This window comes from Nerophis lumbriciformis, linkage group LG07, assembly GCF_033978685.3.
Source record: "Nerophis lumbriciformis linkage group LG07, RoL_Nlum_v2.1, whole genome shotgun sequence".
Lineage (NCBI taxonomy): Eukaryota > Metazoa > Chordata > Actinopteri > Syngnathiformes > Syngnathidae > Nerophis > Nerophis lumbriciformis.
Window position 1 is genome coordinate 38,907,369 of NC_084554.2, and position 24,562 is coordinate 38,931,930.

A 24,562-nucleotide genomic window follows, 5' to 3' on the forward strand; every position below is an offset into this window, starting at 1 on the left:
ACCAGCATGCACCTGTCCCCTCTGGCCAGGCATCCTCGCCGCCCGCCATCACGACGGCTCTGAGGTGGAGAAGAGATGAAACATGACGGAATGGGTTCATGTCAAAAAAGGGGGTGGGGGTGGTTATTTGGGTGAGTGGGCTAGTGTGTGATAATGGATCAAATGTGTGTGTAAAAAAAAAAGAGCAAAACGCAGGGGAGGATAATAGCGAGGGTCTCCAACAGGCGCCCCTATTTGTTTCAAAATGCTTTACAAGCCAGGAAAAAATTCACTTTTAAAAATTTTGAATAATTTTACTTAAAGTTTGCAAATGAAAGGTAGTTGGAATACAGACAAAGAAACAACATAAAATCCACCATCTTAGACAGAGAGACAAACAGTAGCATCTTGTGATCAGAGTTGCGTATAGAGATGGACAACCCGTTGTGTATGCACTGCCACCTGCTGGCTGTGTCAAATACTGCACTGTGCTTCAATATTACAAAAAATAAATAACTATGTACAGAGTATAAACCAAGAGTGAAATATGTGGGTATTGAATCCTAATGCTTGAGGTATGTAAATCGTTTAAAAGGACTAGTAGTATCAACCTATCAAAATGCTGTCTGTGACTCCCCCGAGTGGCGGGAGGTGAGAATGCATCAACCTGGACCTTTTCCCCGAGATAGGCAGCAGCTGCCCGTTAGACTTCATGTGGTCGATCCTCCGCGAGAGGTCGGCGTCGCCGTCGATGGCGAGGGTGCACCTCTGAGCGTAGCTGACCAGCGTCTCCTCGCCGGGGCGGAACGTGCCTACTAGCGGCGCCATGTCCTTGCCGGCCAGGTGGAGCTCGGCGATGGAGGCCGTGTTGGCGATGGTGTTGCGGTCGATGCCGAGGTGGCGGAAGGCCTCGCTCATGCTCTTCTTCTTGATGAAGGCGGAGAGCACCTGCTTGTAGCGGTGGATGACGTACTGCACCCCGGTGGCTGGAGGGAGAACAGCGCAGGAAAAATGTCATAAGTGCTTTTTAAAATGTGATCTGATAGTTAATAAATGATAAATGGGTTATACTTGTATAGCGCTTTTCTACCTACAAGGTACTCAAAGCGCTTTGACAGTATTTCCACATTCACCCATTCACACACACATTCACACACTGAGGGCGGGAGCTGCCATGCAAGGCGTGTTCCTTATGTTCAGTTTGAAGTCTGGATTTTACAAGGCAAGGTTTTCTTTGGTAACATCACATTGTGTTTTTGATCACAACGTTGTCAGAATAGAATATATACATAAAGTATACACACATACTCTTAAGAACTATTTAGCCCTATTGACTCCCATTTTAACTGCTATTTTTAACAGACTGTAATGCTGGTAAATTACTATGCCTTTTACATGAAAACCAAATTAATCTCATTCTTGTTGATTGAAAAAAACAAATAAATATTTTGGGTGAAATTGCACACCTTAACCACTAGATGGAGCCAAAAAACAAAGAGTATAATTCTCAGAGCTTTGTTAAAATTAAAAGTTAAAGTACCAATGATTGTCACACACACACACTAGGTGTGGCGAGATTATTCTCTGCATTTGACCCATCACCCTTGATCACCCCCTGGGAGGTGAGGGGAGCAGTGGGCAGCAGCGGTGGCCGCGCCCGGGAATCATTTTTGGTGATTTAACCCCCAATTCCAACCCTTGATGCTGAGTGCCAAGCAGGGAGGTAATGGGTCCCATTTTTATAGTCTTTGGTATGACTCGGCCGGGATTTGAACTCACAACCTACCGATCTCAGGGCGGACACTCTAACCACTAGGCCACTGAGTTTGATGAGTGTAAATGAGTTAAACTTCTATTAAACCTCTGAAATGGAATGGAAATGATCTTGAGCAGTTATATATTACATTGCAGGTATATATGAAATATTTGCAAATCCTGCTTGCTTTCTTTCTCGTTGTAGACCAGTAGGCACTAAAAATCATCTTTTTATGTCAATTGTATCAAAATCAATGTCATGAATTATTGACCAATTCAAAGCAGTACTTATCCAAGCGCAAATATCCCACTCTGCAACTTTTTTTTCCCCAAAATGTTGCATCTTGCATTTTCGCAGTCCAAAAAAGTTATTTTTGACAAAAACGCCATAAAAAAACATACACAACATATTTTTAAAAAACATCATATTAATAGATGGATCTAAAGTTGCTAAAAGATTTCAAGTATTGAAAGCAAAAACTAAAGTATTTATTGCTGGGATGTTACTGACGTGGCTCACGTCCTGCCCAATAAATACTGGTGGTGGTCAAGCTCGCTCTGTTTTCAATGAGTACTATGCGGCATTTAGCCTTTCTCGAAGAAAACATGCTCTCTGCTTGTTTTTTTTTTGGCAGTGCGAATCATTCAAATAGCGAAAAGGATAAACGTTTCTCCAGTGTTCATTGAGAGGTAATCAAAAAATGGCGGAAAAAAGCAAGATTTTTGGAAACGACGACAAGAAAAGAAGCTCACACTCCAGTCCAAGGGAGCAGAGTGGAAGAATGCAGGAGTTTGCAGTGATCACTTTGTTAAAGGTTTATTTGGTATAATTTTAACGTTTATTATTTCCCATTTAAGTATTATCTTGATATTATTTGTATCTCTTAATCACATTTTTGCAACGAATGTTTCGAAAAGCACCAACTCGGCGAGTCCAAATAAAAGAAAGCAAACATGAACCAAACCTAAAAGAGTTAAGCTTTTACCAAAGGCAACAATCATAACTGAATATTTCAGTACATACAAAATGTTGACATCTATAGTTATATTTTGATGAGAAAAAAACACGCTACTTGTAAAGGGCGTGTGCAACAGCAACAAACATGGCTGTAGACGTGAAGTTAAATCATGAAATGCAACCTTACCCGAGCAAAAACAATGCATATTTACTAGGGAGAGTCTTGATACCAATGTCCTTGACCCAGCCACGCACAAAGAAGCTGGGAACGCGACCGATGTAATCCTTGATATGACTCGACATTTTTTTTGATAAAGTATCGGGATTTATTCCATTGTATAGTTAAATTTTTTGCTCCAATCTGCTTTTTGCAAGAAGATTTAAGCCTTTTTCGTACTCAGATAGTTTGTGTGCGCTGCTTAGTTGACCACCACTGGTTTTCACTTCCGGGAAGAAGTCACGTGTCTGAAGCCTAGTGGTTAGAGTGTCCGCCCTGAGATCGGTAGGTTGTGAGTTCAAATCCCGGCCGAGTCATGCCAAAGACTATAAAAATGGGACCCATTACCTCCCTGCTTGGCACTCAGCATCAAGGGTTGGAATTGGGGGTTAAATCACCAAAAATGATTCCCGGGCGCGGCCACCGCTGCTGCCCACTGCTCCCCTCACCTCCCAGGGGATGATCAAGGGTGATGGGTCAAATGCAGAGAATAATCTCGCCACACCTAGTGTGTGTGTGTGACAATCATTGGTACTTTAACTTTAACTTTAATACCAGCAATTGCTGATTTATGACACTTTTATGAGCGGGTCCCTTTTGGATCATAAGAGTAAGTGTGTATAGTCAATGTTAAACTTGCAGAAGGGTTAATTAGTATGTAATTTTGCTGATTGCTGAGTTTATTTTCACTGATCAATCTGGTCATATTTTGGTCAAAGTGGAGCAGTGTCACACCACACGCTGTGGTGAAAACATTATTATTATTTAGGCCTCGAAAGAGCTCCTGTTACCTCTCTTTCTGCAGTAATCTTTGCCTTTCTTGGACCGCTTCTTGTCCTTGTGGTGCTTCTTTCTTCTGTGCTCGCTGGAAGCTGCAGACATGACCGACGAGTCCGACGCTTCTGAGGCGCAAATGCCGGCGGCGGACGAACTCGAAGACGCTCTTTCTCTTTTTCGAGATTTGGCCTCCGGGTGTGCTCCTTTGTTGGCTTTAAACGCTGTGTAGGGAATCCGCATAATGAGAAAAGCCAGCAATGGTGAATGGCGGCGTCAGAGGCTCAACTGACCCTCAGCTGCGGCGGGGCCAGGTGGCGCAAAGGAACGATTTCTGGTCAGGTTCTCGATCTGACTCCGCAGGAACTTGCGGTCCTGCATCAGATCTTCCACCTGGCGCTCCAGGGCGATGATGCGCTCTTGTTTGCTCTCCAGCATGCATTGCAACCTGGTCATAGTCAGCAGGACCTTCGGAGGCAAGCTCTCGAGGTGCGAAGACGCTGGAGCACCGGATGACAACATGTTGGCGCACACCTGTGTGCGATACAGACAACGTAAATGTTTACCTGACATGGCGCTGCTGGGCGTGTTGTCTTGAACCACATCAGCCGAGGTCGCCGCTTGGAAGCTCTCCCACTTAATGATACGCAGGTCGTCGTGCTCCTGCTTGAGCCAGGACGGCGAGCCGAGCCTGTCGTTGCTCCTCCTCACGCAGCTGGAGTCGATCTCCACGCAGGGCGAAAAACCCGACACCTCCTGCTGCCACAATGACGACATCACCTGAATTCATAAACACAATGTTTTGAAAATAAAGTCACTGGGCCAGGGTGGCAAACTCGTTTTCACTGAGGGCCACGTCGCAGTTATGGCTGCCCTCAGAGGACTGCTTTTAACAGTGAGTGATAAATAAATGAAGCTAAATGTATTCACCTGAGGATATTATTACACAATTGCCTATGCATTTGATCATTATATGTTTTTTTTTACTTACTCCGTTAAAAAAAAAAATCTGTAGACAGGGAGCTCAGTTGCCAGAATTGTATTGCAGAATGTAGTGTTTTTTTGGTACAGCATATTACTGTAATGAAAAATGGTATCACTGTATTTTTACAGTAAAATTCTGGTGACTAAGGGGACATTTTTTAATCGCAAAATCTATGGTTGTTTGTTTTTACAGGGTATTACTGTAAATGGAAGTACGGTACCACTGTTTTTTACGGTAACATTCTGGCGACTGAGCAGCAGGTTGTTTTTTTTAACCGTTTTACAACATTTAATTTATTGAATAACTTGCTTTAAAATCATAAGTCAATCAGATAATTATTTTCATTTTAACAAAAAAAGTTTGTAATGTATGATAATATAATATTTCTTACATTGTTACAAAACATGAAACTAATAGTCCATTATTATTACAGATTATAACTACTTTCCAACCTAAAGTCATGCAAATGTACTGTATTTTTACCCCCACACTTTGAACCCTGGGTCTTATAAAACAGCGTGGCTAATTTATGGAGTTTCATCGCTAACGGCCATAATGTTTTGTATTCAACAAATAGCTTTCAAAGAACACCGACAGAGACACTGAAATGGTGTGTAATTGTCTGTGCTGTAGCACCATATTTTAGACGAGTTCGCTCACTGCAGGTGCTTGAGTTGAAAATGTACTTCCTGTTTTGTATTTGTCCATAGCGTTTCTGTTCAAAATGATTCTTCATTCATCACTCTAAGCCAGTGGTTCTCAAATGGGGGTACTTGAAGGTATGCCAAGGGGTATGTGAGATTTTTTTTAAATGTCTGTCAAAAAGAACTGTGAAAAGAAATGCAACAATGCAATATTCAGTGTTGACAGATAGATTTTTTGTGGACATGTTCCATAAATATTGATGTTAAAGATTTATTTTTTTGTGAAGAAATGTTTAGAATTAAGTTCATGAATCCAGATGGATCTCTATTACAATCCCCAAAGAGGGCACTTTAAGTTAATGATTACTTCTATGTGTAGAAATCTTTATTTATAATTGAATCACTTGTTTATTTTTCAACAAGTTTTTAGTTATTTTTATATCTTTTTTTCCAAATAGTTCAAGAAAGGCCACAACAAATGAGCAATATTTTGCACTGTTATACAACTTAATAAATCAGAAACTGATGACATAGTGCTGTATTTTTACTTCTTTATCTCTTTTTTTCAACCAAAAATGCTTTGCTCTGATTAGGGGGTACTTGAATTTAAAAAATGTTCACAGGGGGTACATCACTGAAAAAAGGTTGAGAACCACTGCTCTAAGCTACATTTGTAAGTTTTAGAAAAGAACTAAAACAAGTTATACTTGCCAAATCGTTCCATGTGTGATGTCTGCAGGAGTGTTTTCATGCATTTTTGTAAGTACTATCATAATGTAAACAAGCATTAGCCAACATGCTAACACGTTTACGAGTGTCTGTCAGTATCATTAACTTACAATGGCATTCTTTTTGTATTGTTTCAGTTTTGTAAATTCACCAAAAAGTCAACGTGGAGTTATTAAGTCTGTTTAGCTGATTGGAGAGCTAGCTTCCGCAGCTAGTGGGTCCATGACAATGACTTCTGTTTTGTTTGATCAGCCATTTTACTGCCGTGTGACAGGCACCGTTTGGAAACAATTAAGGTATGCAAATAAACATTTACAAAATCTTTTGTACAGGTCTATATCTGCGGCTTATAGTCCCATGCGGCTAATATATGCTTAAATGCTGGTGCTCTGCATAGCTTGGAAAATACAGTAACTAATATTGCATTATTAACATGTACAACATTATTATTACAGATTTATACATAAGTAAAAGAAATACGATAATATAATTATCATTTTTTAGATAATATTGAATAAAAATATATGCAATTGCACGCAGTACTTGTATTTTTTTTCTGTGAAAACGGAAATAACTAATACATTTAGTAAGAAAAAATAAAGTATTTTATTGACATGTTATTTCCAGGCTTTCGCAGGCCATATAAAATGAAGTGTCGAGTCAGATCTGGCCCCCGGCCCTTCAGTTTGACACCTGTACACCAGGCATTGTGTAAGGCTTAATTTAGGCTATGTCTACACTAACCCCTCAAACAAATAATTATTTAGCCTAAGCCCCGTTTCAGCCATTTCTTGAATCTCCGGCTCTTAGCTTTGTATGGACTTCTTGATCGTTTACAAACTGAGTTCGGAGAGGAAGTGACAGCAGAAAGACCGCGCCCCACACAGGAAATGACGTCAGAAAGAACGCGCCACAGCCAGCTTCATAGTAAAGCGGTTTCGTAACTCGGTGCTAACCACTGGAAATATGGAGGCCAGTCATTCAGACATGCCCGTGTTTCTCCCTCCATCTGTACAGACGCTTGTGGAAATCACACATGAATACCTTAAGAGAAAGCGATTGCAGCTATTTGGGATACAACACTTCTCAGACGGCAAGAGAACTTTCCAATGTCTGGGTCAGCTGTGATTCTACTTAGCGAAAAACTTTGTCCTTTTGTCGAAGGAGAGTCAACGAGAATGCGAGCTCCCGTGTATGTGATGAAAAAGGTAGCGTGTGCTTTGTATTACCTTTGTCTTGGAGGGAGAACTACGGAAAACAGCGAATGCATTTGGACTGGCAAAGCAGACTGTATCAGTTATTGTCCGCCATGTATGTCGCGGACTCAACGTCTAGGTTCAGAGTATACAAAGACACCAAAAACGAATGGACAATGAAGGTGAAGACAAAAGAGTGAAGAGTGTCCTGAACAGATATCTAGATCCCTAGTTTGATTGATGTAAAATGTTCTTTATCACATTGTTTACGTGTCTAATAAAGACTTGATTAATTTATGATGGGGAGGTGTTTAGGGCACGTCCGACCGGTAGGAGGCCACGGGGAAGACCCAGGACACGTTGGGAAGACTATGTCTCCCGGCTGGCCTGGGAACGCCTCGGGATCCCCCGGGAGGAGCTGGACGAAGTGGCTGGGGAGAGGGAAGTCTGGGCTTCCCTGCTTAGGCTGCTGCCCCCGCGATCCGACCTCGGATAAGCGGAAGAAGATGGATGGATGGATGGATGGATATGATGGCTCAGGTGTGATTCACTACAATAGGGCCCCACAGCGCACTGGATTACAGTTAATTGAAATACAACACTGGATATTGTTCAGATAAGTTAAATTTAAGAACTTGCACACAAAGCAACACTGGAGGTGACTATGACGTGTGCATTTTCCGTGCATGCGTATTAGGTTGCGTTGCGCCGGCGGACGGAGGGGCGAGGGGGTCTTAAACGGTGGCATTTTTGTGTGATTTACCCTGGATAACCTTAGCCGGCAAACGGGGCCTTAGTGTCAGAATGATGTAGTAAAATTCGACGCCACTGCAAATGTGGACTGTGAAATCAGTCAAATTCAACATATTGCTACAAAAGTCATGAAAATATTATCTCTTACAGTAGTTGTTTTTCATTTAAAAATGTTGATTTTATAAATCATTATCAATATTGTTTGCTGTACCTCTTGTATTGGATCCTTTTGTGAGGATGCTGGAGTGACTCTCTCTAGAGGAGATAAGCAGTATTGCAAGACACAGTGATCCATTTTAAACGACTAAAACCGTTATTTGGTGAATTATTAATAATAACACGTCATTACTTTCGACACTGCTTGTGCTTAATGTAAATAAAGCCCGGTGGTGCGTTCAAAGGTCTTCATACTGTAACTTGATCCTGAAACAGGAAGTAGTCTGTCTCCCCCTCATGTCGCCATGGAGACCATGATAAGATTTCATCTATTATTAATAAATGACCGACACACCATCGTTTGTGTTCGAAAATAATGTATGTTAAAATGGTGACACGAATATATATGATGGTAAACAAAGCGTCCGCCATGTTGCTGCGGTGGCTCTAATCCACGTTAGCTTTCCCCAAGATGGATGCTAATGACCACCGGTGTTAATTGCCAACAAAGACGAGGGGAAAGGAGCTACACAATGACGAAGAGCATGCACCCCAACGTACCTTGAGTATATAAACAGGTAGTCGCGATGTGTTTTGCTTTTCACTCGGCGTGGAGTGTCCAGTGTTTTCACTAATACGGTGTAAACAAGAGGAGACTATTAGGGGGCAGAGCTTCGACGCAATGGAGCTCGCTTACAAATGGGACACCAGCAATGGCGATGCTGCCTTCAGGGACAGAACAGACAATCGTAGATTCCAATGATCGTGGGAGGGTTTTTGAAATTCATCACAAAAAATGGGGATAAACAGGTGCGACACAACTTTATTTTCCGCTATATTTATTTGGCCATATAAAGGAATACAGTATTTGGACTATAAGCTGATTAATAGTGCCATCGTAAGAATATACGAGTGTATGTGAACACACCACAGCTGCCACAGACACACGTTTAAATATTTTATAATGAGCTGGCCTATATTCTTCATGTGCTATTATTATTATCATTGATTTCGTACTCTTATGTGTTAGTCATAGGATATAAAAATTAAAAAGTGAGGCGTGGTTGTGTATGTCAAGTGTATTAGTGGGCAGGAAAAGAACATTCTGTAATTCAATACAATGTTGTACAATATCCAAACCTTAATATTCATTTCAAAGCACTTACAAGGACTGGCCTAACGTTACATAAATATCCACGGTTTTAGATTCAAGTGTATTCCTGTAAACTAATCAAAACTAGAATGCATTAAAAAATAGATATTATTATGTTAGTTGTTGCTTAAGTGGCAGTTTGTGGTGTACCTCCGTCTTTTAGGCTCAATAAACAAGTGAAAAATGAAAGAAAACAAGTGAAAAATGAAAGAAAACTGGAAAAATGGGAACGTTTCTGCAACATTTGAGCTCTTTCAAGTCACAAGGCGTGATTGCACTATAATTTACAATCAATATTAGCAGAAGGTAAACATTGATAAATGACTTTTTGACGCAGAAGCAGACAAATAATGAACACGTTTGTTGCAGTAGTATGCAAAGCTGAGGATACTGAGCTTCATAAACACAATTCGTCATGATGAAAGAACTGACCTTTGACCGGTTTCAAATCTGCCGATGTTTGCTTTTCATTGTGCTAAATCAAACTTTCTCATGTATCCACGTTTTACCCCCCTTACAGTATTTTCACAGAGCTCTAAATAAAGCCATCAGGTGAGTCCTTAAACGCACCACTTAGCTCCTCCACGAATGCCCCCCTAAACGGTTAAAACTGACGTGAGATCAGTTGGTTTAGTAGCTACACATTGTCAGTGTCAGTGACAGAGGTTGAAAAAAGAAGACGTCAGACGTCACATTGAGCGGTGGCGAAGCGTCTTCAGTGGCAGATGGCCAGGAGGAGGCGCTTGAAGTCGCCGCTGCACTCGTCTTTCAGCGCGTCCTTCAGGGACACGTCGTACTTCTCCAGGTACAAGTCTTTGATGGTCTCCAGGTCATACTGTAAATAAGAACAATACAGTACGACACATTCCACCATGCTTCTTTGCATTATTCTTACCATAATATTCATTGTAATCTTTATTTTAAATATTAGTATTTTCTTATTTGCTTTTTATAACATTTAATAACAATAATACAAATAATATCTTAGGATGAGAAATCAGAGAATGTTATAAAATTATAATAAAAAATATATTCCTTCAATTTAGATATTATTAATATTATAAACATATTAGGAAATATTTGTATATTTTAACATTAGCATTTTTGTGTAATTGAACTATATTACATTGTATTATAACATCAATAAAATATTAATTTACTTTTCTTAAACATATACAAGTATTTGATATTTGAAAATATAGTATATAATACAAACATAGACAGACCTGTTAAAACATTCACAATTTTTACAGGAATATTTTTCGAATGTTCATATTATTATTCAACATTATAGTAACATATTAATATATTTAAAAATGTGCCTTTTTATGACAAATATATTTATGTGTTGTTTTTTTATGTAACTTAACTATATTATATCTAAATATAATAATCATATAGTACACTACATTATGTTTCTTAAAATATATGAAAGTATTTGATATTTTAAAATAATAATAATGTCAAAGAACTTAAAAGAATATTTACAATTTTTAGAGGAATATTCCCCCCAAGTTGATATTATTATTATCAACATTATAAGAACACTTTTTTTTTTTAAATAACCATTTGTATAACAATTATATTGTATTTATATGTTTTAAATAGATTTTTTATGTCATGTAGAAAATATTTAAACATTTTTAAAGAATATTTTTCCAAAGTATGTAGTATAATTATCAACAATACAACAACAAATACTTGTTTTATTTTTAAATTCCAATTTTTATGACAATTCTATTGAATTATATCAGAATTTATTCATTTTTATTATTATTCACATAGACATAAATCATCCTTAGAAACAGCATCTTCTCCAGTGGACATTTGTATTATTTGCCTTTCGCTGGATTTATTAATTTTAGAGAAAAAAGATATCCCTGTTTAAAGACAAATGCATATAAAGTACTGAATATTAATATCATCTAATTATTTAGCAAATATTCAAAAGTGTTTTAAATCGGTTAAAATGTTACGATTGCTCTTATACATTTTAGGATTTCTAGATTTTTTCATGACATTTTAATTTGAATTTTCTCCAAAACGTATTCTTCTCCTTAGAAGAATACCTGGCTGCCATGGTAACAAATATCAGAAAGTATCACCTCAGAGCGGACTACGATGATGCGAATGAGCGTGTCCTCGTCAGTCCCCGCCCCCTTCATGGCGTCATTAAGACGTCTGGCGAAGTACAGCTGCGGGTTCTTGGCGACTCTCACTGCAAGAATGATCTTAAGTCATATTGTCTCTCACACACCTGACCTGTGACCCCTGCGTTAAACCCACCGAGAGCGATGTAGCATCTCTTTAAGGTGCCGGAAGTCTCATTTTCGATGGCGTCCAGGATTTCGGTGTCGGACAACTTTAGTGACAGAAAAGATCAGGAAGTGGGCACACCGGTCTTGACTATTATAGAACTCACCTGCTCGTAGATCTTAAAGGTAGCTTGTAGCTGCAGGTAGTTCCTGGACGCCAGGATGTAGCTAAAGGTGGACTCGTCCGTCCCGAATCGGCCCTCGCCAGCCTGAATAGCGTATATATAGTGTTATATATATATATTATATTTCACGCACATCTCCATGACGACAACTACTACTGAGAAGGTACCTCAAAGAGACAGGTGGCGTCCTCCTCCGCCAGAGCCTCATCCACCTGGTAGCTCTCGTCTCTGTTGCCCTGAAACATCAAGACGTGTTAACAAAACACAAGTACGTACAGGTTGGCACGGGTGTCCAAAGTGCGGCCCAGAGGCCATTTACCGCTCACAGCTAATTTTTTTTAAATGCCCGCAGCACATTTTACAAATACTATTTAAAAAAATCATTAAAAAGTGGAATAAAAGAGCAAACAGGTGAAATGTAACAAAAAAAGTTGCAATGCTGACTAATTAAAGCTGCCATGAAAGCTGTTTTTTTTTTTTTAAAGCTCTCATGCTGAAAAGATAATAATGAATCAAAATCAATTTTGTTATGAATTATTGAGCTATTGAAGGCTCCAATTACGTCACATCAAAAAAATCAATTTTGAAATATTATTTGGGGAAAATATTGCATACTTTGTGTGTTTGCCATACAAAAAACAACGTTTACGTTGACAAATAGGGCATAAAAAACGAACAAAACAAAAAAAACAAGATAAAAAATTATAAAAATGTATAATCGATGGATAGATCTGAAGTTGATCTAAAGACTTAAGTGTTATAAAAAAGGTTTTAGTGGGATTTTTTTTAAACTGTCATTGCTCAAAAATTAATTATACATTAAAATCAATGTTGTTATGAGTTATTGACCTATTTAAGCCCCCCATTACTTCACATCAAATATATCACTTTGAAATTTTTTGGGGAGAATATATTGCATATTTGGTGTTTTTGCCATAAAAACAAGGTTTTGACAAAAGGGGCATTCAACATCAATTAAAAAAAAACACAACTTTATATTGACAGCTAGACCTGAAATTGATCTAGAGATTCAAATGTTAAATAAAACAATTTTTTTTAAAAGATTATATTGCTTAGTGTTTTTAACATTTTTATGACTGAGACCCTTCCGGGTTCCCAGGACCAAACTTGAGGTGAACCCTATTGGTTAAAAAAAATGATATATGTATTGTATTGGTTTTGAAAATTAAAATGATCAAAATGGCCTCCCATGCTTTGATTTCTCAGTGTGCGGCCATCAGTGGAAGAAGTTTGGACACCCCTGACTTACAGTAAAGGGCGTGAGGGGTTGCTATGGCAACAGCAACATACCTCCAGAAGAGCCATGAGCAGGTTCCGGACATCGCCGCTGGTGTCACCCTCGATGTCGGCGTCCAGGTCACGCTCGTGCACTGAAAAGGGGATGCAATCATGGCCACAATATTAGGTACAGGACTTCTGAAAATATACAGCTGCCGGGTACGTGGTCTACTAAAGTGCTGGGTCAAAAAAACATTGGCTGTGGCTGTAGGGAACCTTCTGGTGTAGTTTTTATTAAGTCCATATGAAGTATCATGAGGGGTCAAGCATCCAGCAGGTTTATCTTGCTCGGCATGCATTTTAAAGTCTTGCTACTCAGCTTTTGGTGTGAAAGTCATGCATGTTATACTTTGTTGTATTGTTGTTTACAATCAACTCAGCAGTGCTATTAATACTGACTGAGCGCTTTGCTTCTTACCGCTGATACAACCCTAGCTCTGTCGCTTGCTGTGTTGTGCAACATACTTACTTGTTATTAGGGTTATGGTACTTTTCACATTAGAACCTATACATTACCAATTTTTGGGACTTTTGTGTGTGTTCATGTGGTTAAACATGCAATATTTCTAACATATTTTTCTCATTAAACATTGAGCTGATAATGACAATTGTGTTGTCCAGTTGTTACAGTATATGTTGATTTCTTACACCTCTGAGTATCATTTGCAAGTATTAGGTTAGGATAGACTTTTATTTATCTCACAATGCGAAAATTACGTTGTTGCAGTTCAGGTTTTTACATACAGGAGCAGAAGTGAAATATGCAGTATTAAATACTGCATATTTCACACTATCATGCATAAATAAAGTATTACACACCACGAAAAAACACCACAGTAATGACATAAGTACGTTGTAAAGTCCTGTGGCTGTGGGTAGAAAGGACCTGTGGTCATACTTGCCAACCTTGAGACCTCCGAATTCGGGAGATGGGGGGAGCAGGGTTGAGGTGGTGGGGGTTGGGGGGGCGGGGTTTGGTGGTAGCGGGGGGGTGTATGTAGCGTCCCGGACGAGTTAGTGCTGCAATGGCTTCTGGGTATTTGTTCTGTTGTGTTTATGTTGTGTTACGGTGCAGATGTTCTCCCGAAATGTGTTTGTCATTCTTGTTTGGTGTGGGTTCACAGTGTGGCGCATATTTGTAACAGTGTTAAAGTTGTTTATACGGCCACCCTCAGTGTGACCTGTATGGCTGTTAATCAAGTATGCCTTGCATTCACTTGTGTGTGTGTTAGTCGCACATTTAACGTAACTGGACTGGCACGCTGTTTGTATGGAGGAAAAGCGTTACGTGACGACAGATTGTAGAGGACGCTAAAGGCAGTGCCTTAAAGGCACGCCCCCAAAATTGTTGTCCGAGTGGAAATCAGGAGAAATTCGGGAGAATGGTTACCCCGGGAGATTTTCGGGAGGGGCACTGAAATTCGGGAGTCTCCCGGGAAAATTGGGAGGGTTGGCAAGTATGCCTGTGGTAGCACTTCTTCTTGCACTGGATGTAGTATGTAGGCAGTTGCAATTCCAAGATGTGTTGCTGTTGCCAGTAAGTAGTCTTTGCCATTAAGTTGATTGTGCTAATCCAATATTATTTTACGCCCTACAGTGTGGTTATACAGTAAGTATTGTACTTATTACACACCAGCTATTTCATTGTAACATGCATCTTAGTTGTAGTTTTAATGACCAAAATTGGAGGCGTTGAAATCGCCATGTAAAATGGCTACTGCTAATCAATAGCATGTGCAAGCCAAATACCATCGGGCTAAGTGGAGCTCGACTGTACGTTCAAGCATTTTCATTTGTTGGCATGGAAAATTACAACATTTGGCTGAGTCTGCTCTGAATGCTGCTTGATTGCTTGTTGACACGCCAAGTGTTTGAGCCGGTGCCAAGTCTGCAACTGGACATGACGTCACATGCAACAAAGGTATCTAAAAATGGCACCGTTTGATTTGATGTTAATCGATACCCGGTGATACTGACTGAATTTGAACGATGCCTTTGAAAGTACCAACATCGGTACCCGTCCCAACTTGCTCATGAATAATCAATAATGTGGTCAAACAGAGCTATGCATTCTTTGCACTTTGACATTATGAAAGTTCAAAAATTAACGTGACAAAGAGTGTTTTGTGTGTTTTAAGGGCAGCAAATAGATCAGCTATTGAAATAAAACACAAGGAAATGTAAATCAGTAACTAAAAAAAATAATTATTCTACCTTGAAAGTAGCATTCCTTGAACATGGCAATGTCCTGAGGAAAAAAAGAGACCATGTAATAACATTAATAGTCATAAAGACAACCTCGATTTTCAAATATGTGCGACTGACCGCATTGGTGGCGGTGCAGAGGATTTCCACAAGCACGTCCTCGTCGGTGCCCGCCCCCTTCATGGCCCTCCTCAGCTCCTTTACGGCGTAAATGATGGGCGGGTCCAACATGGCCAGGATGGCCTTCTCGAATTTGCCCGACAGCTCACGCTTGAGCACGTCTACCAGCTCCTAGCAGTAAACAAACCATCAATGAGATGAAGATTCCTGATGAAGATGAGATACATGGAGGACGATACCTGACTTAAGTATAAATAAATAAATGTATAAAACAAATACTGGAATAAATCAATCAATCAATCAATCAATATATAATTAAATGCATGGGATAAATGAATAAAAACTGGCTGGTAAATAAATGGGGTACAAATATTTAAATGTCTTAAATTTACCTGACAAAAGTATAAATAAATGAATTAATTTATGAATAAATAGTAGAACAAATAAATCAAATATTTATTATATAAATAAAACAATTAATAAAAAAAAAAAAAAGAACGTATATAAATGGGACATAAATAATGTCTTGAATTTATTTTTACATTCATTATACCTACATTTATTAATTTCCACATTTATTTATTTATACATTTATTTATTCCCACATCTGTATATTTCTACACACCTGGTTAGCTCTACATTTATTTATTCCCACATCTGTGTATTTCTACATTTATCTATTATCATTATTATTTATTTATTTTTCAGTCCCTCCTACTTCATTTACATACAGACACAAACATGTATGAATACATGAATGTGGAAAAGAGTAAATGTGTAAATATATACATGTAGATATGTGGAAATAAGTAAATGTAGATAGAAGTACATGTGGAAATATGCAAATGTAGATCTAAATACATGTGTGAATAAATACATGTATAAATAAATAAGTGTGTAAATAAATGCACGTATAAATAAATAAATGTGGAAATAAATCCATCTATTAATGATTTCAAATATTTATGTCTCATTTATTTACCCGTTTTTAATCATTTATTTTATTAATTGTTTCAATGTTTATTTATTTATTTATTACAGTATTTATTTATGCATTTATTTATATTTTTCTCAGGTATATGTCCTCCATAGAGATGAGTGGTAGTGTACACTCACGTCGTCATACTTGTCACAGTACGCCTGTTTGATTTCCTGACGCTGATCTGAGCTGCGGTTGGCCAGGATATCGATGATGGCCTGCTCATCGGTTCCTGCAAAGCATACCCACAAAAATCATCATACTGCAGGGATGTACCAAAGTGGACTTGCTGTAACTCACCCAGTCCTTTGCAGGCTTTGCGGATGGCCTTGATGTCGGCGAGCACGTCGAAATCCTCGTAGGGCACGATGGTGGGCTGCAGGCGGCAACAACACTCATTATTATTACAACTACTTTTTATTATCATCATGTCTTTGCACCCACACATACACCCACCACCACCGCAAGAAACATTTTGCAACCTGGAATAGCGTGCTTTTATTTTGAAGGCCGGACTTTACGAGCCAATTTTTTACGAGTTTTACGAGCTGTACTGCTCTGGCAGTAACCTAGTGGATTTTTTTTTCATGAAAGTTAAAATATGGGAAAGAAGGGTGAAATAAGAAAGGTTCTATGGTAAAACAAGTATGAGCAGTGGACAGCTTACCAAGCAAACATATTTGTACCCGGGAATCAAACCTTTCACCCAAAAACTGTATTTATCTTGTGAGTAGCTCTAGTGTGTGAATGTTGTCTGTCTATCTGTGTTGGCCCTGCGATGAGGTGGCGACTTGTCCAGGGTGTACTCCGCCTTCCGCCCGAATGCAGCTGAGATAGGCTCCAGCACCCCCCGCGATCCCAAAAGGGACAAGCGGTAGAAAATGGATGGATGGATGGAGTGTAGTGGCTCTACCTAGTGGTGAAGTTGGTACATTATAGTTAACACTCGGACAAAAAAGGCCTATTTTATTGCGGGTGTCCCCCTACAACTTTTTCACCTCAGATAGAATACCAAAATTGGAGCCTTGGAGCCATTATTATTATAGATTATAACTACTTTCCAACCTAAAGTCATGCAAATGTACGGTATTTTTACCGCACTTTTTTCCCCACGCTTTGAACCATGGAACTTATAAAACGGCGCAGCTAATCTATGGAGTTTTCTTCGCTAACGGCCTTAAAGTTTTTTAGAATAATTCTAAAAAAAAACAGCCTTGAGTGTTGGCCGACACTGACATTAATCCTAACAATATCAGCACGAATAATACATCATTTTATATTTTGTAGTGTGGATTGTTATAAAACACTATTCTTATTTATGCTTTTGAAGTGGAGTGTTGATTTGCATATGGGCGACACCTGGTGGTCACAATAATTCATTGACTTATAAACACATGACGCAGTAAGTTGAATGATGCGGACACTTTTGTTATTGGACACTTTCTAATACGCTTCTGCCTTGGATACTTTGTATATGTAATTAATATGTAACTATAATTATGCGATACTTGTTTATATTGACAAATGTGCTGCTTTCGACTTCAATATTGTTTTGATTGATTGATTGAAACTTTTATTAGTAAATTTCACAGTTCAGTACATATTCCGTACAATTGACCACTAAATGGTAACACCCGAATAAGTTTTTCAACTTGTTTAAGTCGGGGTCCACGCAAATCAATTCATGGTACAGTTATGGACACGCATTACATATGTCTAGCTTGTGTGCTATTGTATGCTTAGCTGTTGTGTAGCTGCAATCCCCTAGTAGCCTGTAGCCTACCATATTTACCTTTTGTAAATGACTTGACTAAAATAGAAGAACCAAGACCAAAGTTGTGTACTTATTGGAGGACATTTTAATAGCTAACTGGCAGTGCAGCTTTACACAAAAAACGTGTGACATCGGAGCTTATATCAGACATTTAGATGCAAGCCGATATCATCCGATAATTGTTTTTGTTTTTACTGATATAGGACTGTTTACTGATATCAATCTCGGATTGGGACACCCCTACTTTTTAGCTCATGTTGAGATCTAACGCACTGCTTTAAACACACATATGTGAATATGTAGAGTAGTTTAGCTACAGAATAAACAGCAAGTTAAGACGTTTTGTATTGCGTAACTACTTCGGAATCACTGCATACAAAAGTTTGAAAATGTGTCAAAACAAGCACCCCTACTGTGTGGCCTGTGCTATTATTTTTCCTCACAAATGCACCACAGGTCGGCGCCAGTGTGAACCCCCACCAGTCAGACTGGTTTGAAATTTCTCACACAGCTCTACAAGACAACCAGTGATGGGCAGTAACAAGCTACATGTAGCTAAGCTACGTAGTTTAACTACATTTCCCAGTAGCTTGGCTACTTTTTTAACAAAAAGCTTTTCCTGTAGCTTAGCCACTTTAAGACCCATGTAGCTAGATAGCTTACACCAAAGCTACAAGCTACAAAGAGAGAAAATGGACTGCGTATCCAGGCCAAAAACTAAATATAGAGAGCATACAATGACCTGGATGAATGAGAGCATCCATACATACCGAGAAAATCCATGATTGGTTGGTGTTCGTATGATGAGTCACTATTGGCTAAGGTTAGTGTGAAACATTACGGATTGGCCAATCAGAGGCAAGATAAGGCGGGTCGTCAAAACTAGTAAGCAAAATCATAACAAATGCTTTATTTACAATAAATAAATCGATGATCAATTATTGACGTTTACTAATTGTCCATGTGCGAATTGCGACACATCTAAAAATGTATTATTTCCCCCATATCTACTCATGTCACATGACGACGAGGGAGTCGGAGACAGAGGGACGCTTCAAGCTGACGACTCAAAAAAAGAAAAAAAGAAACATCCATGAAAACGGCAGAGGGATTGTCTCTCGCAGATTAGATTTTTCCTTTAGTGGTGAAAATGACGTGCAGGAAACCCACAATAATGCATGTCTTTGGCCATATTTACACAAATGTATGTTTTGGATAAAACAATGGCCAAAACCTTAGTTTTTAGTTGTTTACTATGTAAACCAAAATCATAACTGCTCTCTTTCTCTAAGAGGTGCGACACAAATTTAGGAAAACACATTAAGGTAAGTTGAGTTAATGAATGTTTCAGTACACTTAACAATTAACAACTGTTCCCAAACAACACACAAGTCATTGCGTTTTGTCAAGATATAGTTAGACGTGGAACGTCACCTCGCTGGGGGGGAAGGAGCCTGAGCTAGTGCGCGAAGTGGAGAAGTTCCGGCTAGATATAGTCGGACTCACTTCGACGCACAGCAAGGGCTCTGGAACCAGTTCTCTCGAGAGGGGCTGGACTCTCTTCCACTCTGGCGTTGCCGGCAGTGAGAGGCGACGGGCTGGGGTGGCAATTCTTGTTTCCCCCCGGCTCAGAGCCTGTACGTTGGAGTTCAACCCGGTGGACGAGAGGGTAGCTTCCCTCCGCCTTCGGGTGGGGGAACGGGTCCTGACTGTGGTTTGCGCTTACGCGCCAAACCGCAGCTCAGAGTACCCACCCTTTTTGGATTCACTCGAGGGAGTACTTGAGAGTGCTCCCCCGGGTGATTCCCTCGTGCTACTGGGGGACTTCAATGCTCATGTTGGCAACGACAGTGAAACCTGGAGAGGCGTGATTGGGAAGAATGGCTGCCCGGATCTGAACCCGAGCGGTGTTTTGTTATTGGACTTTTGTGCCCGTCACAGATTGTCCATAACGAACACCATGTTCAAGCATAAGGGTGTCCATATGTGCACTTGGCACCAGGACACCCTAGGCCGCAGTTCCATGATCGACTTTGTAGTTGTGTCATCGGATTTGCGGCCTCATGTTTTGGACACTCGGGTGAAGAGAGGGGCGGAGCTTTTTACCGATCACCACCTGGTGGTGAGTTGGCTGCGATGGTGGGGGAGGATGCCGGACAGACCTGGCAGGCCCAAACGCATTGTGAGGGTTTGCTGGGAACGTCTGGCAGAGTCTCCTGTCAGAGAGAGTTTCAATTCCCACCTCCGGAAGAACTTTGAACATGTCACGAGGGAGGTGCTGGACATTGAGTCCGAATGGACCATGTTCCGCGCCTCTATTGTCGAGGCGGCTGATTGGAGCTGTGGCCGCAAGGTAGTTGGTGCTTGTCGTGGCGGTAATCCTAGAACCCGTTGGTGGACACCGGCGGTGAGGGATGCCGTCAAGCTGAAGAAGGAGTCCTATCGGGTTCTTTTGGCTCATAGGACTCCTGAGGTAGCGGACAGGCACCGACAGGCCAAGCGGTGTGCGGCTTCAGCGGTCGCAGAGGCAAAAACTCGGACATGGGAGGAGTTCGGGGAAGCCATGGAAAACGACTTCCGGACGGCTTCGAAGCAATTCTGGACCACCATCCGCCGCCTCAGGAAGGGGAAGCAGTGCACTATCAACACCGTGTATGGCGGGGATGGTGTTCTGCTGACCTCGACTGCGGATGTTGTGGATTGGTGGAGGGAATACTTCAAAGACCTCCTCAATCCCACCAACACGTCTTCTTATGAGGAAGCAGTGCCTGGGGAGTCTGTGGTGGGCTCTCCTATTTCTGGGGCTGAGGTTGCTGAGGTAGTTAAAAAGCTCCTCGGTGGCAAGGCCCCAGGGGTAGATGAGATCCGCCCGGAGTTCCTTAAGGCTCTGGATGCTGTGGGGCTGTCTTGGTTGACAAGACTCTGCAGCATCGCGTGGACATCGGGGGCGGTACCTCTGGATTGGCAGACCGGGGTGGTGGTTCCTCTCTTTAAGAAGGGGAACCGGAGGGTGTGCTCTAACTATCGTGGGATCACACTCCTCAGCCTTCCCGGTAAGGTCTATTCAGGTGTACTGGAGAGGAGGCTCCGCCGGATAGTCGAACCTCGGATTCAGGAGGAACAGTGTGGTTTTCGTCCTGGTCGTGGAACTGTGGACCAGCTCTATACTCTCGGCAGGGTCCTTGAGGGTGCATGGGAGTTTGCCCAACCAGTCTACATGTGTTTTGTGGACTTGGAGAAGGCATTCGACCGTGTCCCTCGGGAAGTCCTGTGGGGAGTGCTCGGAGAGTATGGGGTATCGGACTGTCTGATTGTGGCAGTCCGCTCCCTGTATGCTCAGTGCCAAAGCTTGGTCCGCATTGCCGGCAGTAAGTCGGACACGTTTCCAGTGAGGGTTGGACTCCGCCAAGGCTGCCCTTTGTCACCGATTCTGTTCATAACTTTTATGGACAGAATTTCTAGGCGCAGTCAAGGTGTTGAGGGGATCTGGTTTGGTGGCTGCAGGATTAGGTCTCTGCTTTTTGCAGATGATGTGGTCCTGATGGCTTCATCTGGCCAGGATCTTCAGCTCTCACTGGATCGGTTCGCAGCCGAGTGTGAAGCGACTGGGATGAGAATCAGCACCTCCAAGTCCGAGTCCATGGTTCTCGCCCGGAAAAGGGTGGAGTGCCATCTCCGGGTTGGGGAGGAGATCTTGCCCCAAGTGGAGGAGTTCAAGTACCTCGGAGTCTTGTTCACGAGTGAGGGAAGAGTGGATCGTGAGATCGACAGGCGGATCGGTGCGGCGTCTTCAGTAATGCGGACGCTGTATCGATCCGTTGTGGTGAAGAAGGAGCTGAGCCGGAAGGCAAAGCTCTCAATTTACCGGTCGATCTACGTTCCCATCCTCACCTATGGTCATGAGCTTTGGGTTATGACCGAAAGGACAAGATCACGGGTACAAGCGGCCGAAATGAGTTTCCTCCGCCGGGTGGCGGGGCTCTCCCTTAGAGATAGGGTGAGAAGCTCTGCCATCCGGGGGCAGCTCAAAGTAAAGCCGCTGCTCCTCCACATCGAGAGGAGCCAGATGAGGTGGTTCGGGCATCTGGTCAGGATGCCACCCGAATGCCTCCCTAGGGAGGTGTTTAGGGCACGTCCGACCGGTAGGAGGCCGCGGGGAAGACCCAGGACACGTTGGGAAGACTATGTCTCCCGGCTGGCTTGGGAACGCCTCGGGGTCCCACAGGAAGAGCTGGACGAAGTGGCTGGGGAGAGGGAAGTCTGGGCTTCCCTGCTTAGGCTGCTGCCCCCGCGACCCGACCTCGGATAAGCGGAAGAAGATGGATGGATGGATGGATGGATAGTTAGATGCTGTTTTTTCTACTGTAAATAGAGAAAATGAATAACATTATAGGGGTGGGCCAAAGAAAAGGCAAACTAAATAAATACATACAATGAGGTGCAGGGACCCCTAGAGGTAGTTGTAGGGTGTCCCCAGCTAAATGACAGATAGTTAATAGTAATGGACCCTCATTGGGTCCATTTGTACACTCTCAGTTACAATAACTTTGATATTATACATGAGGGCCCATAGATAGAAATGTAACTTTGATGTAGCAAGCTACTTTTGCCGTGTAGCTTGCTACAATTCTCCGGAGGTAGCTTCCCCTGTAGCATAGCTACTTTTAATCGAGACTAACTTGTAGATTAGTTTACTATATTTTCCAAATAGCTTGCCCATCACCGAAGACAACCCACTCTAACTTTAAGGCGCTTAGCTTAATCAAAACAACATTTTGCACACGCCTTTAAAGGACTGATAAACACACATGGTGAAATTTTAGCAAGATTGGTTGTAAAACTAACCGTATTTGCAGGGATATGTGTATACCAAAGACTATAAAAATGTGACCCATTACCTCCCTGCTTGGCACTCAGCATCAAGGGTTGGAATTGGGGGGTTAAATCACCAAAAATGATTCCTGAGCGCGGCCACCGCTGCTGCTCACTGCTCCCCTCACCTCCCAGAGGGTGGAACAAGGGGATGGGTCAAACGCAGAGGCTAATTTCACCACAACTAGTGTGTGTGTGTGTGTGTGTGTGTGACTATCAGTGGTACTTTAACTTTAATTCCATGTATGCTAGCATGTCTTCCAAAGCATTTTTAAGCACAACCCATAGGGGGCAGCATAATATGTCCTTTCGAGTCATGCCTTTAATTCAATTACACGATCATGGCTGCAGCAGGCTCAATCATGACAGGCATGCAGGGGCCAGCTGGAGAGATCACAAAGCTCTGGGGGAAGAATGCGAGGCCCATTTTAAGTTTTAAACAAACATCAGTAGTGGACAAATAAGTGCACACTTGTTGCATGCGGAGGGGGGTTGGGGGTGGCCCACCACTCAATCCCACAGAGAGATCCGATTGAATTCAACGACATTTTGCAGGATATTCCCCTGAAATCACATCGTTCGTGCAGCATCAATGGAGCTTTTCAGGTCTTTTATTACACGACCGTGAAGGCACCACGACCCCTCCCCCATGTAACGGAGCTGAGATGAATTCCGCAGAGGCCCGGTGCACCCCCACTACCGTCCACCGTCACAGTCAAGCCGAAATGATAAAACACTGAAGCTAATTGCGATTAAGTGGTAAAAATAGCACAAATGACGTATTGTTCCGCTTAATTAAAACAAATATTTATGCAAAAAAATGACGTCTAAAAATGTACGCATCTACTCGATGACCTCGTCACGCAAGAATCTCGTTCTCGTGATGGGATCGGAACCTGTGAATGTCAAAGATTGAAGACCAGAACCGACACCGACCTGGCAGTTTCCCATGACTGAACCTCTTCAATCCGGCTGCTGGTGCTGGTACTGAAGAAGCGGGGTGTCGGTCTCCGGTATACTTTTTCGTCGTCCAGCCCGGATCCGCGAAAGGGAGCGTGTGACGTCACCACGGACCGCTGCCTCGCTGCAGTGGAAGCTGCCAATATTTACACTAAAATAGTGTATTATTTATTCAATATACTGTGATCTCGTTATTTTTTTTATAGAGTAAACACATTTTAAGCAGTAAATATGTTTAGTTTAGTAATAAATCCAGTTGTGTATGCTGCCGGTGCATTGTCCTCTAGTGGCCAATCGCACTAACTACAGTTTATCTGATACAGATAAAGTGTTTATTTTATTTATTATAGTAATAGATAAGGAAAATGCGATAAATTATTGATAGTTATTATTGTAGCTCCATTTCGTAGTAAAAATATTAGAAACAGTAATTCATATGTATAAAGTAAAGGTCTTTTTTTAGTCATGTGACTTGTTTTCATGTTGAAACCAACCTTGGTCAATATTGATCATTTAAACATCGCTTTGTCTGTGCTTTAATCTAATTTAATTTAATTAAATAATCAATACGACCCTCTCCACTAAAAGACAAGTGAGTTTTTCTCCCCCAATAA

At 41.3% G+C, this 24,562-nt stretch overlaps 2 protein-coding genes across 2 annotated transcripts; both read right to left on the reverse strand.

Annotated features, from left to right (window-relative positions):
- Nucleotides 1–238: 238 nt before the first annotated feature.
- Nucleotides 239–8,863, reverse strand: LOC133609530 (uncharacterized). Its single transcript, XM_061965159.2, has 5 exons — nucleotides 8,708–8,863; nucleotides 4,250–4,463; nucleotides 3,977–4,183; nucleotides 3,701–3,907; nucleotides 239–965 (listed from the first exon to the last, which is right to left on the reverse strand). The coding sequence occupies exons 2-5, from the start codon at nucleotides 4,458–4,460 to the stop codon at nucleotides 586–588; spliced, it is 1,005 nt and encodes a 334-aa protein (XP_061821143.1). The 5' UTR covers nucleotides 4,461–4,463; nucleotides 8,708–8,863; the 3' UTR covers nucleotides 239–585.
- A 347-nt stretch (nucleotides 8,864–9,210) lies between these two features.
- anxa13 (annexin A13) lies at nucleotides 9,211–24,078 on the reverse strand. The gene is made up of 11 exons (XM_061965160.1): nucleotides 23,925–24,078; nucleotides 16,643–16,718; nucleotides 16,480–16,574; nucleotides 15,364–15,534; nucleotides 15,253–15,286; nucleotides 13,051–13,130; nucleotides 11,907–11,975; nucleotides 11,722–11,823; nucleotides 11,586–11,661; nucleotides 11,405–11,517; nucleotides 9,211–10,134 (listed from the first exon to the last, which is right to left on the reverse strand). Exons 1-11 carry the CDS (start codon nucleotides 23,937–23,939, stop codon nucleotides 10,015–10,017), a joined length of 951 nt encoding a protein of 316 aa, XP_061821144.1. The 5' UTR covers nucleotides 23,940–24,078; the 3' UTR covers nucleotides 9,211–10,014.
- Nucleotides 24,079–24,562: the final 484 nt, after the last annotated feature.